The sequence below is a fragment of the Coregonus clupeaformis genome, unplaced genomic scaffold (assembly GCF_020615455.1).
Source record: "Coregonus clupeaformis isolate EN_2021a unplaced genomic scaffold, ASM2061545v1 scaf0220, whole genome shotgun sequence".
NCBI classification, from domain to species: Eukaryota; Metazoa; Chordata; class Actinopteri; order Salmoniformes; family Salmonidae; genus Coregonus; species Coregonus clupeaformis.
In genome coordinates this window covers 423,349-437,243 of record NW_025533675.1, presented here as the reverse complement: position 1 = coordinate 437,243, position 13,895 = coordinate 423,349, and the positions used below count along the sequence as shown (strand labels likewise).

The 13,895-nt window shown below is 44.8% G+C and overlaps 1 protein-coding gene across 5 annotated transcripts in view; it reads left to right on the top strand.

Moving 5' to 3' along the window:
• LOC121569407 (echinoderm microtubule-associated protein-like 4) overlaps window positions 1-13,895 on the top strand; it is a 116,476-nt gene that overhangs the window by 75,933 nt on the left and 26,648 nt on the right. For 3 of the 5 annotated variants that reach the window (XM_045214237.1, XM_045214235.1, XM_045214238.1), the window contains exons 3-11: window positions 5,512-5,653; window positions 6,298-6,519; window positions 8,602-8,742; window positions 9,096-9,121; window positions 9,537-9,572; window positions 11,253-11,376; window positions 11,692-11,841; window positions 12,584-12,653; window positions 13,602-13,712. In XM_045214237.1, the coding sequence (XP_045070172.1) occupies window positions 5,512-5,653; window positions 6,298-6,519; window positions 8,602-8,742; window positions 9,096-9,121; window positions 9,537-9,572; window positions 11,253-11,376; window positions 11,692-11,841; window positions 12,584-12,653; window positions 13,602-13,712 (1,022 nt within the window). The remainder of the gene's footprint in view (window positions 1-5,511; window positions 5,654-6,297; window positions 6,520-8,601; window positions 8,743-9,095; window positions 9,122-9,536; window positions 9,573-11,252; window positions 11,377-11,691; window positions 11,842-12,583; window positions 12,654-13,601; window positions 13,713-13,895) is intronic. The other 2 variants (XM_045214236.1, XM_041880341.2) reach the window with 2 other exon arrangements.

Here is a 13,895-nt window from a genome sequence, read left to right as displayed (position 1 = left end):
CAGTTTAGTTTCTCTGCAGACACCCATGCTCTGACTTCAAAGCCAACTCTACAGAGTATGCAAACCACCACCGCCCCACATACACACACTCAGAGCACGCATGCACACACAGAGCCCCTTCCTGCTCTTGTTAACTTACTCAAGTACCAGAAATATCTTCCTCTCCTGTTCAGTCTTCCTTTCCCCTCTACCACTTGCATTATTGGCCAGCACTGTATCCCTTTCTCTCATTCTCATTTTTGTAAACTTTTCTATTTTTCCAGCCCCCTATCTTTATCTTTCCAGCTCTCATTCTTTCCACCCTTTCCACCAAATCTTTCTATTTTCCAAGTAATTTATTATCATGAACGAGGAAGCCAAGGCATACGGAGGTTCTCTTAGTGTGGCACTATGAACACTGCAGACACACACACACAGAGGTCACTTTCTCACTGGCTTGGGGCTGTCCTCCAGTCCTTCAGACCTCTGTATGCATGCACAAACACACACACAAACCTGTCAATCACATGGCATCGATGGGAGAGATAAACGGTTTATGAGATCAGGAAGCCAGGTCGATAGATGAAGACCCTCCCTCTTGCAAGGCATTAGTCATTGTTGATATGCAGTGCCTTCAGAACGTATTCATACCCCTTGACTTATTCCACGTTTTGTTCTGTTACAGCCTGCATTTAAAATGGATTAAATAGTGTGTGAAATTGTGTGTATTGTGTGAAAATTATTTTTCACACAATACCCCATAATAACAAAGTGAAAACATGATTTTAGAAAGGGGCGTGAATAATTTCTGAAGGTACAGTCTTTAGAATAGAATAGGTTTGATTTTGGTTGACTTTTCATTCATTAGACTCATTGAATCTCCCTCTGGCCTTGTGTACCAGCATTTCCAGTCTTCCCCCAATTACACTCAGGCTGTCTTTTGTCTTGATGTTGAGGGGGAGGGGAGGAGACTGGTGAGAGGAGGGAGGTGGTGGGGGCTGGTGGTTGGGGTAGGGAGGCCACCTCCTCCGCCATGCTGTGTGTTTGTGCTGGGGGGGTAATGGGCCGTGAAACTGGGCCTTGTGTCACAGACACGGAATCAGGCATCCACTGGGACGCCGCGCCCCCCAACATAGCCCTGCCCCCCACATATCTTGGAGAGGAAACACGTGTCACCGAGTGATGGTCAGCTGTTAGTCTGCCTTTCCTTCGGTGCGGTGTGTTTTAGGGACCACCCGTCGGTGGGCGTCTGACTGCCGACATTTTTGCCAGTTTCTACATGTACAATCGTTTTGCAAATTATGGCTGGCACACTGTTCAGAGGTGCTAAGTATTCTTGGCTGGCAAATGTTACCGGTGTGTCCGTGCCTTTACAGAAGTGTCATTGAAGCTTCATTGGGAGGAAGGATGTGTTTGATATGCTTTTTACATTCGTATCACACATCATTTTGGAGAGAATCATGATGGAAGTGGCCATTTTAGGCCCTTTTTAGACTTATTCAGACCATCCTCCTGGAAGGCTCTATGATCCGTACTCTGTACATGCTACATACACCATCTTGATGCCATTATACTCCTTGTAGTGTGCTCTAGAATAAGAACTATGTCTAGATTCTGGAGGGAAAAAATTGACATTATTTTATTCAAGATTACAAATATTATTATTAACATCTCAAAAGTACCCTTTTTGATTTTGCTTATATTTATACATATTGTTTGGAACAATATACTATTCAAACACGTCAAATTTCAAGAATGGGCTCTCTGCTACTTTTGGAGATATGATCCATTTTATACATAGAAACTCACATTATAGGTAATTAACCGAACATGGCCCTCCTTTAGGATTGTACATTCAGCAAATTACCAGCAGTTCCCTTTGAATCAATTTTCCCATTCACTGTGTTGGTGGTGCTCATAAAATTGATAATTACTTAAAAAGTAGCAGATAGCCCGCTCTGGAAATGTGATGTACTAGTAGAGTATATTTTTCCAAACAATCGGTCTTAAAATAAGCAACATCTAAAAGGGTACTTTTGAGATATTAATATTAATATTTTTAATCTTTAATAAATTAATGTGAAAAATTATAATTCAGAATCTAGACATAGTCCTTATTTTAAAGCACACTATAAGGAGTATAATGACATCAAGATGTTGTCTCTATCATGTACAGTTCATGGATCATAGAGTCTTAGATGAGGCATGTATAGGTCTAAAAAGGGCTTAAAATGGCCACTTTCATCATGATTTTCCCCAAACATATTTGTGATGCAAATGTCAATAGCATGTGAAACATCCTTCCTCCCAATGAAGTTTCTATGTGAGAATTGTCAGAACAATCTGAGATACCCAAAATAATTGTTGTTTATGGTTGTGTGGAATCGCCCACTAATATGTGCCCAGTGTGTGTTGCGGCTCTCTGCAGGAGGACAGTTAATCAATGGTTTATCTCACCGAGATGCCTGCGCCCTGTCCTTTAAGCTCCCTCTTCCCTCCTTATCCAATTAGGCTGTCTGGTTAACGGGGTGAGGGGGGTGAGCCAGGACCTGCCCTCCCTAATCCTTCCTTTGTTCTCCCTCGGATCAGACTCTTAACCCATGTTTGTTTGTCTGTCTGCCGAGCAGTCATACTCTCATACTCCCTTGTTCAACCACTCCCCCTCCCTTTAATCCCTATATACTGCTGTAGACAGTTGGGCTGTCCCCGACTCTTGGTCGACCGAAAGTCGTCTGTTTTTTCGACCAATCGATTGGTCGACATTTTTAAACATGTATTTTTTCATGTGTTTTAATAAAATCAACTAAATGCTTGTCCTATGCTGTTTAATGAAATAAAACACAAATGACTCAAGAGGGGACCAGAGATCAAGATAACCAGAAGAGAAAAACCTTAACCTTACCCGACCATCCTCCTCCTGCTCCTGCTGTCTTTCGCAGATTCTGCCATTACTCTCCTGAAGTTGCCGGTAATAGGCTACATGAGGAGTCGGAAACCTTTCTCATGTAGAATGCTGATTTATCTTACTATTTATACCGATCTGCGTGCCAGTTATGGTTTTCATATTCACATTTTCGTAGAACAGTTTCATTTAATTTATAATAACATCTTCGTATCTCAAAATCATTGTCATGTGGTTAATAAAAATTCTATCCAAATCCAAATGAAAATAATACAAACCTAAAAAGTAACTTATATTGCCATTGCCAACTATGTAATAGCCTACAACAAATAAAAACATTGCAGTCTGCAGGTAGAAAATATCCTGTAAATCGCATTGGCTATGCATGGCCGGTCTGCAACGAACTTGAAACATTGTGTCAACTATCATTTTGGGTCCAGAAAAGCTCACTAGCAAACTTGCAACATTGTTTCCTGTGCCAGTGAGCTTGGGACAGACACAGCTGTAGGCTATTTTGCGCAAGGGATAAGAGCTCATCAGGTAGATATATTTTTAGGACGTTTCCACTGGATCAGAGCATGACATTTTTCCCTTTCACGCTGAGTGGTTATCGAAAGGGAGAGAGCTAGAAAGATTTTTCAGGGCCTCCCGAGTGGCGCATTGCAGTGCTAGAGGCGTCGCTACAGACCCGGGTTCGATCCCAGGCTGTGTCGCAGCCGGCCGCGACCAAAAGACCCATGAGGCGGCACACAATTGGCCCAGCGTCTTCCGGGTTATGGGAGGGTTTGGCCGGCCGGGATGTCCTTGTCCCATCGCGCTCTTGCGACTCCTTGTGGCGGGCTGGGCGCATGCACGCTGACTTCGGTTGCCAGTTGTACGGTGTTTCCTCCGACACATTGGTGCGGCTGGCCTTCCGGGTTAAGCGAGCAATGTGTCAAGAAGCAGTGCGGCTTGGCAGGATCTTGTTTCGGAGAACGCATGGCTCTCGACCTTCCCCTCCCCTGAGTCAGTACGGGAGTTGCGGCGATGGGACAAGACTGTAACTACCAATTGGATATCACGAAATTGGGGAGAAAAAGTGCAAAAAAACAACAAAAAATAACAACAATTTTTCTAATACGTTGAGGAACTATTGTCATTCTCAATGGATGTAAAAACAGACTTTGTTTGCTTGCTGTTTGAGGTGAAGAAAACATTACATTGTGAAGCTCCACAGCTCATTAGTGGTGGTGCATTAAGCCAATCAGAAATACTATCAGATCCCCAAATGGGCACGTTTAGGCTATACTTCTATGCATAATCAGGTGCACATCCTTACTCAACATTGACAGTAGCGCTCCAAACAAAAGACAATAACTAAATTGACAAAACTCGTAAATGGAATGAAATAAACCAAAACTTGTTTCTCACAAGTGTAGCAGGTTGTGCGTTCTGCAAACAACGTGTCCACGCTGACAATAAGAACGGTAAAAGACTGGAATAATAATATATTGAATGCATGAACAGAAATTAACATAACCAAACAAACATTGTAGATTAGAAATTATAGGAATTAACGGTAAATGTAGGCTACTTCTGGTGATATATGTATTTGAAATTGATAGACACTAACAATCAAGGCAAACAATTCACACAGTGAAGTTATGAAACAATGAATGTGGACAAATTGGCGAGAGAGAGCACATTCTTCTTGGACTGTTTTTATTTTTATTTATTTCATCTTTATTTAACCAGGTAAGCCAGTTGAGAACAGGTTCTCATTTACAACTGCGACCGCAGTGTCTCAACCTCCGCAATGGATTAGTCTCAACCTCTGCAATGGATTAGTTCACTGACATGGGCGCGAATCAGACAGGTGTCCCGTGTGCCATAAAAAAAAAAAAAAAGATATATTTGCTACTGCTCGACTAAACAATATATTGGTCGACCAACAGCCTGTCGACAAATTGGGGTCAGCCCTAGTAGACAGTGTCTCTTTCTCTTGCGCTCTCTTTCTCTCTCGCTCTCTTTCCTCCCATATTGCTACCCATTGTATCCTGATGTACAGGTAACGGCCAAAATAAAGGAAACACCAACATAAAGTGTCTTAATAGGACGTTGGGCCAACACGAGACGCCTGAACCGCTTCAATGCACTTTCGCATAGATTCTACAAGTGTCTGGAACTCTATTGGAGGGATGTGGCACCATTCTTCCACAAGAAATTCCATAATTTGGTATTTTGTTGATAATGGTGGAAAACACTGTCTCAGGCGTCGCTCCAGAATCTCCCATAAGTCTTCAATTAGGTTGAGATCTGGTGACTGAGACACACACACACACACACATACACACACCATTTAAACCCCCTATGCTCCTTTGAGACCCCTCTTTCAAAGTCACTGAGAGCTCTTCTTCTAACCATGGTAGCCAAAATAATTGGCAACTGGGCATTTTTATACATGACCCTAAGTATGATGCAAGGTTAATTGCTTAATTATCTCAGGAACCACACCTTTGTGGAAGCACCTGCCTTCAATATATTTTGTATCCCTCATTTACTCAAGTGTGTCCTTTATTTTGGCGGTTAACGGTATGTACTGCATAGGTTTTACTGTCCCCTCTGACTGTGCTCTCTCCTGCCCATTGTAGGCCAGACTCCCCTGCGCGAGGCCTACTCTATGTCCTGCATCGCCAACGGCAGCTCCAGCAGCCGCAAGCCCAGCCACAGAGACCGAGACAGCTCCACAGTTTCCGTCACCAGGAAGGATACCTTCTCCTCAGCAGCCAAGAGGTACTGTACTACACATACACAGTAACATACGATACACACACACATACCATTCAAAAACAGTCATTGCACAACTCTAGACCTGCTCGTATCAGATGGGGAGCCATTGATGCAGAGTCTGTATTGACGTGTTTTGCTTCGAAACGCCACATTAATCTCTCCCAGAAAATAAACTTGATTTGTCAATCTGTTGAATGTTGATCACGTGTTTAACTTTCTCCCTTGCAGCTTGCAGTGATTCAGCAGCATAAAGCCTATACAGTACACTTCCCTGGTTCTTTCTGGACAATGATGTTGTGATGGGGTACCTGTTACAGCATGTAGCTAAGCCTATGGCTAAGCATTGCTGAGCACTTCCTCAATGAGTAACTCGATATTAATCAAATATACTGGCTCAGCTATTCACTGCCTATGGAGGAAGTTGGGGCCTTGCAGGTCTCTCAGTAGTGAAGGCTGCGGGTAGAAGTTGCCCGTATAGGAACAGATCTAGGATCAGCTTACCATCAGCGGTGTCCTGGTGTACCCCTTTGTCTTGTTATTTGCCATTCTTTGTCCTCATAGATATGTTCCATCTGTTTGTGTCCCCTTGTACCCATGGTTCCACTCGTTTGGTTATCCTCTGGTTGACCCCCTGGTTGTCTCCACAGCGGTCAGACAGCGGAGAGGAAAAAGGACAAGCCTCAGATGGAGGGCATCAAGGAGAAGGAGGAGGGGCCCTCCCAGCCCAACCAGGCTAACGATAAACCCTCCCCTGCCAGCCCCGTACAGCCCGCTCCGTCCCCCTCCATCTCCAGCCATCCCCCCTCCCCTCACCCCCCTCAGTCCCAAAGGCAGGCCCCGGAGAGCAAGGGCACCTCCCCAGCCAAAAGGTTCCTAAGATGCCCATTTTGTTTGTCGATGCCCCCCCTTACCAATGCAATGCCCTGCCGACACTGAATGCTCATGACTTTAGCTTACCTTTGACTGGGGGCAGGGTTGGCATGCTTCTTAGATCACTTACATTTGAACCCTTTATGGTTATTAACCTCTTCTCTCCTTCTCTTTCTCTATCTCTCACCTGTACTTTCAGTTGTCTTTCCCTGTACGGACTCAGCCACTGCAGACCTTAGTTTCTCGAACTGCGTAACTTCTCTTTTAGACTAGTTGTAGCCCTGCTTGTAGCAAAGCCCTTTCATTCAGAGATGAGAGGACAATAGAGGAGAATGGTTTGCAGATTTCCCTTCTGCCCTCATCTGCAACAGTGTGAGCCCTCTCACCATTAGGAATAGGAGAGGCCCTATCTGTCATATACCAGCTGTGCTTCGTACCATTCAGGATATATACACACACACATGCACACACCAGCCCTAGACACGGGAAACTGTTGAGAGTGAAAAACCCAGCAGCGGGGGCCTCCCAAGTGGCGCAGTGGTCTAATGCACTGCATCACAGTGCTTGAGGCGACACTACAGCCCCGGGTTCGATCCCATGCTGTGTCACAGCCGGCCGTGACCGGGAGACCCATGAGACGGCGCACAATTGGCCCAGCGTCATCCGGGTTAGGGGAGGGTTTGGCCATCTGGGATTTCCTTGTCCCATCGCGCTCTAGCGACTCCTGGCGGGCCGGGAGCCTACAAGCTGACTCGGTCACCAGTTGGCCGGTGTTTCCTCCGACACATTGGTGCGGCTGGCATCCGGGTTAAGCGAGCAGTATGTCAAGAAAAGTAGTGCGGCTTGGCAGGGTCGTGTTTCGGAGGATGCATGGCTTTCGACCTTGCCTTTTCCGAGTCCGTAGGGGAGTTGCAGCGATGGGACAAGACTGTAACTACCAATTGGATATCACGAAATTGGGGAGAAAAAAACTGTAAAAGTAATACAAAAATAAATAAAAAACAGCAGCGTTGCAGATCTTCACACACTCAAACTGGTGTGTCTGGCTCCTACTACCCCGGTAGTCTTGCCCATTCACCCTCTGAGTGGCACACATACACAACCCATGTCTCAAGGCTTAAACATATTTCTTTAACCTGTCTCCTCCCCTTCATCTAAACTGATTGAAGTGGATTTAATAAGTGACATCAATAATGGATCATAGCTTTCACCTGGATTCACCTAGTCAGTCTGTGTCATGGAAAGAGCAGGTGTTCTTAATGTTTTGTACACTCTGCTGTAGAGCAATGATACTGTACCAGTACTGCGTGCGTGCGTATAGTAGGGTTATGGATCAATTCTGTTCAGCCTAGGTTGTTATTTTCCTGCCAAATTCCATGCAGGCAGTTAGAATAAGCAGAGGTTGTCTGGATATCTTTCCCTTCCTGTCCCTGTCTCTCCCTCTCCATACAATAGATAAGTACAGACTCTGTAAATGTAGAAGTGTAACACATGGTTGAACCACCTCCCCTCCCCCAACATTCAGCCCCAGTCCTATCTGCCCCTCAGTGTCACTATGGCCCCCTGGAGGTAGAACAGACACCATGCAGAAGTGAACCAAAAACGTTACGTCTTGCAATTAACCCCTTCCTCCTCACAGCTTCGCATGAGGAGTGGTATTCTTCACGCTCCCGCTCTCTTTCTTTCACAATCCCTTCTCTCTCTCGCTGCTCGCTCTCTCTCTCTCTGCTCTAGCCATTCTCCAAACCTTCCATTCTTCACTGTTACTCAACCTCCTCATCTTTGACTTTACTTGCAGTGTGGTTCTTATAGCCAACTCTCTGGCCTCCTCTGTCTCCTGAAGCCTGGGGCTTGACTTGTTTAGCCAGCCCATGTGTACTAACCTGTGACTGGGGTGGGCTTTCCCCTGTGTGCCTGGCTACAGCAGCATGCATGGATTCTAACAAATCTCCATTATCACCATGGCACTCCATACTCCTGCTTTCTTTCTGTCTTTCTCTCTTCCCCTCGCTATCTGTCTCTGTGGTATAAAAGGAACCGTTTATTTTTTGTGTGCACCCTGTACGTCCATCTGTGTGTAGGGGTCACAGTGCAAAGCGGGGCACGGGGTTGGAGCGTTCACAGAGCAGTACGTGGGAGAGTGGCGAGGAGAGCAGGAACAAGCTGGTGAAGGCTGCCTCCACCTCTAAACTGCTGGCCAAGGTGGTGAAGAACGCAGACAAGTGAGTGGCTGATGGGACACGTTTTACAAATCTGATATAAACATATGTGTGAAAGTGTAATGCAAATACAGTGATACATAAGAACTGAATTCCGGTCTATGTTTTGTACTGAGAGGTGAGACTGGCCTGCATTTGTTTATGGGGTGTACATTAGCCTGAGAGTACCTTTCAGATATTACACTATCATCCAAGAATCACTATGACAACCCCTTAATTCCCTATATTGTGTTCATCCAAAGTCCCTCCCTAATATAGGATGCTGTTAAATTGGCCCAGCTGTCAGATAAACTTCACTTGTTTTGTAGTCTCAAGTCACAGTCTGACGTTATTGTTATTTCTCCATTCTCTTCCAGGCATAAAGACCCAGTGATCAGCCAAGGTGAATATACTCTTTTTTCTAAGTACGTCATCCACCACCACGTAATGGAAGCACTGTAGCTATGTACTATAGTATACCCACACAATTGGCATATCTGTTTACAACCAGAGCATTTATTTATTAAGATGTACAATATGATACAATGTAACCTAAAGTGTGCTCTCATTGGGCTAATGAAAACGCTGTACTGTACTGTGTAAGTTTGAGAGTACCTTTAGGTAAGAGAAGAGCTGTATTTCAAAGCCTAGCGTCTTGTGGTTCCTTCAAAACATAGTCCTTCATCCTATTGTGTAGACCCAACTAGTCATTGTTGATGTCTTCAGATCATTCTAGCTCTTCTCCCCTGTGTACTATCATTGTGTGTGTGTGTGTGTGTGTGTGTGTGTGTGTGACATTGTTTCTGTCTCATGACCAGCCAAAATGTCAACCCGCGAGAAAAACAGCCAAGCAGGTAAGTTGTCACCAGATAGCGAGGAGAGCTACCAGCCTTGGGAGGAGTGCTTGCCCACCCTCTCTGCTTTTTGGCTTTATCTATCTATCCATCTATCCATCTATCCATCCATCTATCCATCTATCCATCTATCCATCTATCCATCTATCCATCTATCTATCTATCTATCTATCTATCTATCTATCTATCTATCTATCTATCTATCTATCTATCTATCTATCTATCTATCTATCTATCTATCTATCTATCTATCTATCTATCTATCTATCTATCTATCTATCTTTCTCTGACACTCCCTTTATCATGTCAAACATAGACAGGATCTCTTGTTTCCCCCTGCACTCTCTCTCTCTCTCTTATTTATCTCTCGGTCTCTCTATCACTCCCTCAAATACAGATCTCTCAATCTACCCCTCCCTCTATACTTTCTCACCTTCCTCCATGTAATTCCCCTCAGCCGATTCCCAGCCTAAATAAAGGGCATAGCTGTGCCAATATGCCATACTCCGCCCTGGCCCCTTGCCACTTAGCGGAGTGTCATCTGGGATGTCATAACTAGATAGGTCCTGGGATGAATTCTTGCCCTTCGTCTGGGTGAAAGCGTTCCACTCTTGGCTCAGTCAGGTCACCCCTGGTTATGTGAGGAATTTGGTTGGTCCTGAGACTGCTGGCCAGGGTGCTCAATTAGCTCCACAGACAGACAGACAGAGACTTTGGAATGGAATTCAGCTAATTCAACTAATTCAGTACATTCTAGGTAGTCATAACTAGATAGGTCCTGGGATGAATTGTGGCCCTTCAGTTTGAGTCTACTGTATGCTCCCCCTTAATCTGGGAAAACTGGAAGAAAGCCCTCACTCTATTTTATGAGCAATGGTGAAATGTGGTCCCCATCCAACCATCTCCCTCTTGTCCTCTCACTAGGACAGTATAAACACTCCACTGATCCCAGTCTACCACAAATCTACCTCCCCCTCTTCTTGCTCTCTATTCCCCCTCTTCTTTTCTACTTTTCTGTCCACCTACCACGGTTTCTTATTTCAGCTGAGTTTGGGGTTGCTGACTCACTGCTTTGCACCACTGCACGGCACCCAACGCTTCTCTCGGTCTGTCTGTCTGTATATCTGTCTCTATGTCTGCCTGTCTATGCAGTATCTCATCTCTGGATGAGTGGAAAGCATGTGCAGCACACTAACTGAACTCATGAGGCTTTTCAAGGCTTTTGTAGGTTTTTCTGTAAAAAAGTGTTCTCACTCGAAGTGATTATGTGTGCCGGTGGTGAGCAGTCAGGCTGCTGAAATTCTTCTGTTAATGGACGAAAGTCATGTCATGCGCTCTCACTCACGCTCTCAGACTCATGCCTATATGAACCTTTATTAAACAAGACGTATTTGTCTGACCACAGTCATTTTTATTCATTACCTCTGCTCAGGCCTAGGTTCCAATACTTCTGTGAGTGTTTGCTCTAGCCTGCCTGAATACTCTAGCCTGTCTGAATACTTTCAAATAGTATTTGATCCCAGGTCTGCCCCTACTTATACCTGTGCTAATACTGTATGTTGAATGTGTTTGCAAAAGCATGAGTTTAGTATCACCAGAATTCTTCTGTATATAGAAAGTCAAAATGGCGATCGTGATATAGCTAGCTAAACAACTTTATTTTGTTTGTCTCCTCCACAGAGGGAGACTACATCAAGATGTTCATGCGAGGTCGTCCCATCACCATGTTCATCCCCGCGGATGTGGAGAACTATGATGACGTGCGCACAGAGCTGCCTCCAGAGAAACTCAAACTTGAGTGGGTGTATCCTTTCTTCGTAGCAGGGCCTGGTCCCAAACGCTCTGTTACTCTGTGTGTCCCTGACCTTGGTCTCTCTGTTGTCTGTCTCTGGGCTCAAAATATGTGCGGTATAAGATAAGTCAAAGCAAAATGGTGGAGGCCTTATAGGTATTCACTTTCACCTGTCCAGTTGTTTTCACGTTGCAGATGAAGGAAAGGAGACTAGTAGAATGAGCCAATTTATACTGTTAAGATGCACCCTTTGAGGTCTCTTGTGTTTCTCTCTATGAGTTCCCCCCCATGTGTTCTGTGTTGTTGTTCCTTGAGTCCCTATGTCAGGTATGGCTACAGGGGGAGAGACTGCAGAGCCAACGTGTACCTGCTCCCTACAGGGGAGAGTGTATACTTCATAGCCTCTGTGGTAGTGCTCTTCAACTATGAGGAGAGAACACAGCGCCACTACCTTGGCCACACCGATTGTGTCAAATGGTGAGCTGGTATCTTGTTCTACATTATGTTTTTTGTCAGCCTGGGAGTATTGGTCAGCCTTGGTTGGTTAGTATCAGGTAATGAATTCATACAGTAGCTTACACACCATCATGGGCTGTGTATTCTGGATACAGTAGATAAGATACACTAGATTCAGAAGATACAACAGTATGTTCCCAGGGTCTGAATGATGTACAAACACTTCATACAAAACCTTTATTGCGGATTAAGCAAAGAGTTGTCACAGACACAATGGTTCTTACACTAACCGCTGTGTAGCTTACACGTTCAGCTTAACTGTCTCCAGGTCCCATCCTCCCAGGGGCCTCTTAAGATAAACAGACTATGTAAATGAGATATAAATGTCTTCTGTCCGGGTGGTAGAGAAGTAGGAGAGTCAAATTAGTCTGTGATAGCAGAACCCTGACTCAGACCTTTGTTTGAAACGAAACGCCTCACTTCCTCCCATCAGACAGGCAAACAGGCCAGCTCAGTCAAGCAGCTCCCTCTCAACTTACTTCATTTTACACCTGACATACTCCTCTTATTATGACAGATTGTTGCTGACTGTAGGTTTTTTCAATAGGGAGGTAGTTTCCCAAACTTGAATTTTTGTATTGGTTTGACATTCATCTATTCATGTTTTGTCTCTCATTCTATCTGTATGATTTTCTCTATTTCTCTCTCTAATATCTTCTCTGTCTCTCTCGCTCTTTCTCTCTCTCTCTGTTTATCTTGCTAGCCTTGCTGTTCACCCCGATAAGATCCGCATTGCCACGGGACAGATTGCAGGAGTGGATAAGGATGGGCGGGTGAGTCACACTCCCACCTCCTCACCCATTCCTAACCCCCTCACTTTCAACCCCCCACCTTCTGCTAGCTAAATCCTTTAATGATATGTTCGGATGTGTGACATTTCGTTATTCATGTACATTTCATGTTTGTTCAACCAGATTAAGGAGCACATATGCTGTTTTCTTCCCTATCATTCACACACACACACACACACACACACACACACACACACACACACACACACACACACATGGGCAAGTCACAGGGCTGAAATGTCACCTATGTAACGCCATGGGTTTTTCCAAGTGAGTTATGAAGTCTTATTCCAGCCCACCGAATACAGAGAGACACCTGTGGTTATGTTTAGCAGCATAATCCTTGTTTGCACTATGTCTCTTCTTGTGTACAGTATAGTATTTCTGCTAGCGTTGCACAATCAGGCTCACTCATGTCTTTGTCAGGCAGACCCAGACAAAAGGTGCTCCATATTTACTCAAGCATACCAGTAATCAGTGCGCTCATGCAACTCATTATATTTAAGCTCTCTGTTGTCTATACATGCCAAACTGGCACTAACCTTCCTGGACCGACTCTGTAGAAGAGTATCCTACCTGTCAGTCAGCCTGATCCTGCACAAACTCACTCACTGACTACCTGTTAAAGGCTTTCTCAAGTCTTTAAAATGTCTTCCTTTCCTTACCTCCTTCCCCCTTTCCTTCATGACCACTGATCTTAGAGGATATGATAGATGAAAAGCAATTGGGTGGAAATCAGTCCAGTCCTTTTATCTACAAAAATGATGTGTGTTTTTTCCTCTCCTCATCTACCAGTGATTATGAAGGGAAGGAAACCGGGAAAAGATGCTGTAAAAAAAAGTAGACTGTAAATGCAGCCAGAGTGTCTGATGAGTTTGGCAACAGTGATAGCTTGTTAAATCATGTGTATGTCTCCTCTTCTCCCTCTAGCCGCTGCAGCCCCACGTGAGGGTGTGGGACTCGGTGAGCCTGTCCACCCTGCAGGTCATCGGCCTGGGCACCTTTGAGAGAGGAGTGGGCTCCCTGGCCTTCTCCAAAGCGGTGGGTACCCCTAGCACCTCCAATGGTATAATCCAGGACGTGTTAGTCATTATGAGAATTGTGGGTACTGGTGTAGTACATTAAATGAAACCCCATTCTGACTGGGAAGGGTATATCACACACATCCGATAGATCACACACTCACATCACAGCCAGTGGATCTAGATTATAGGTTCTACTCAG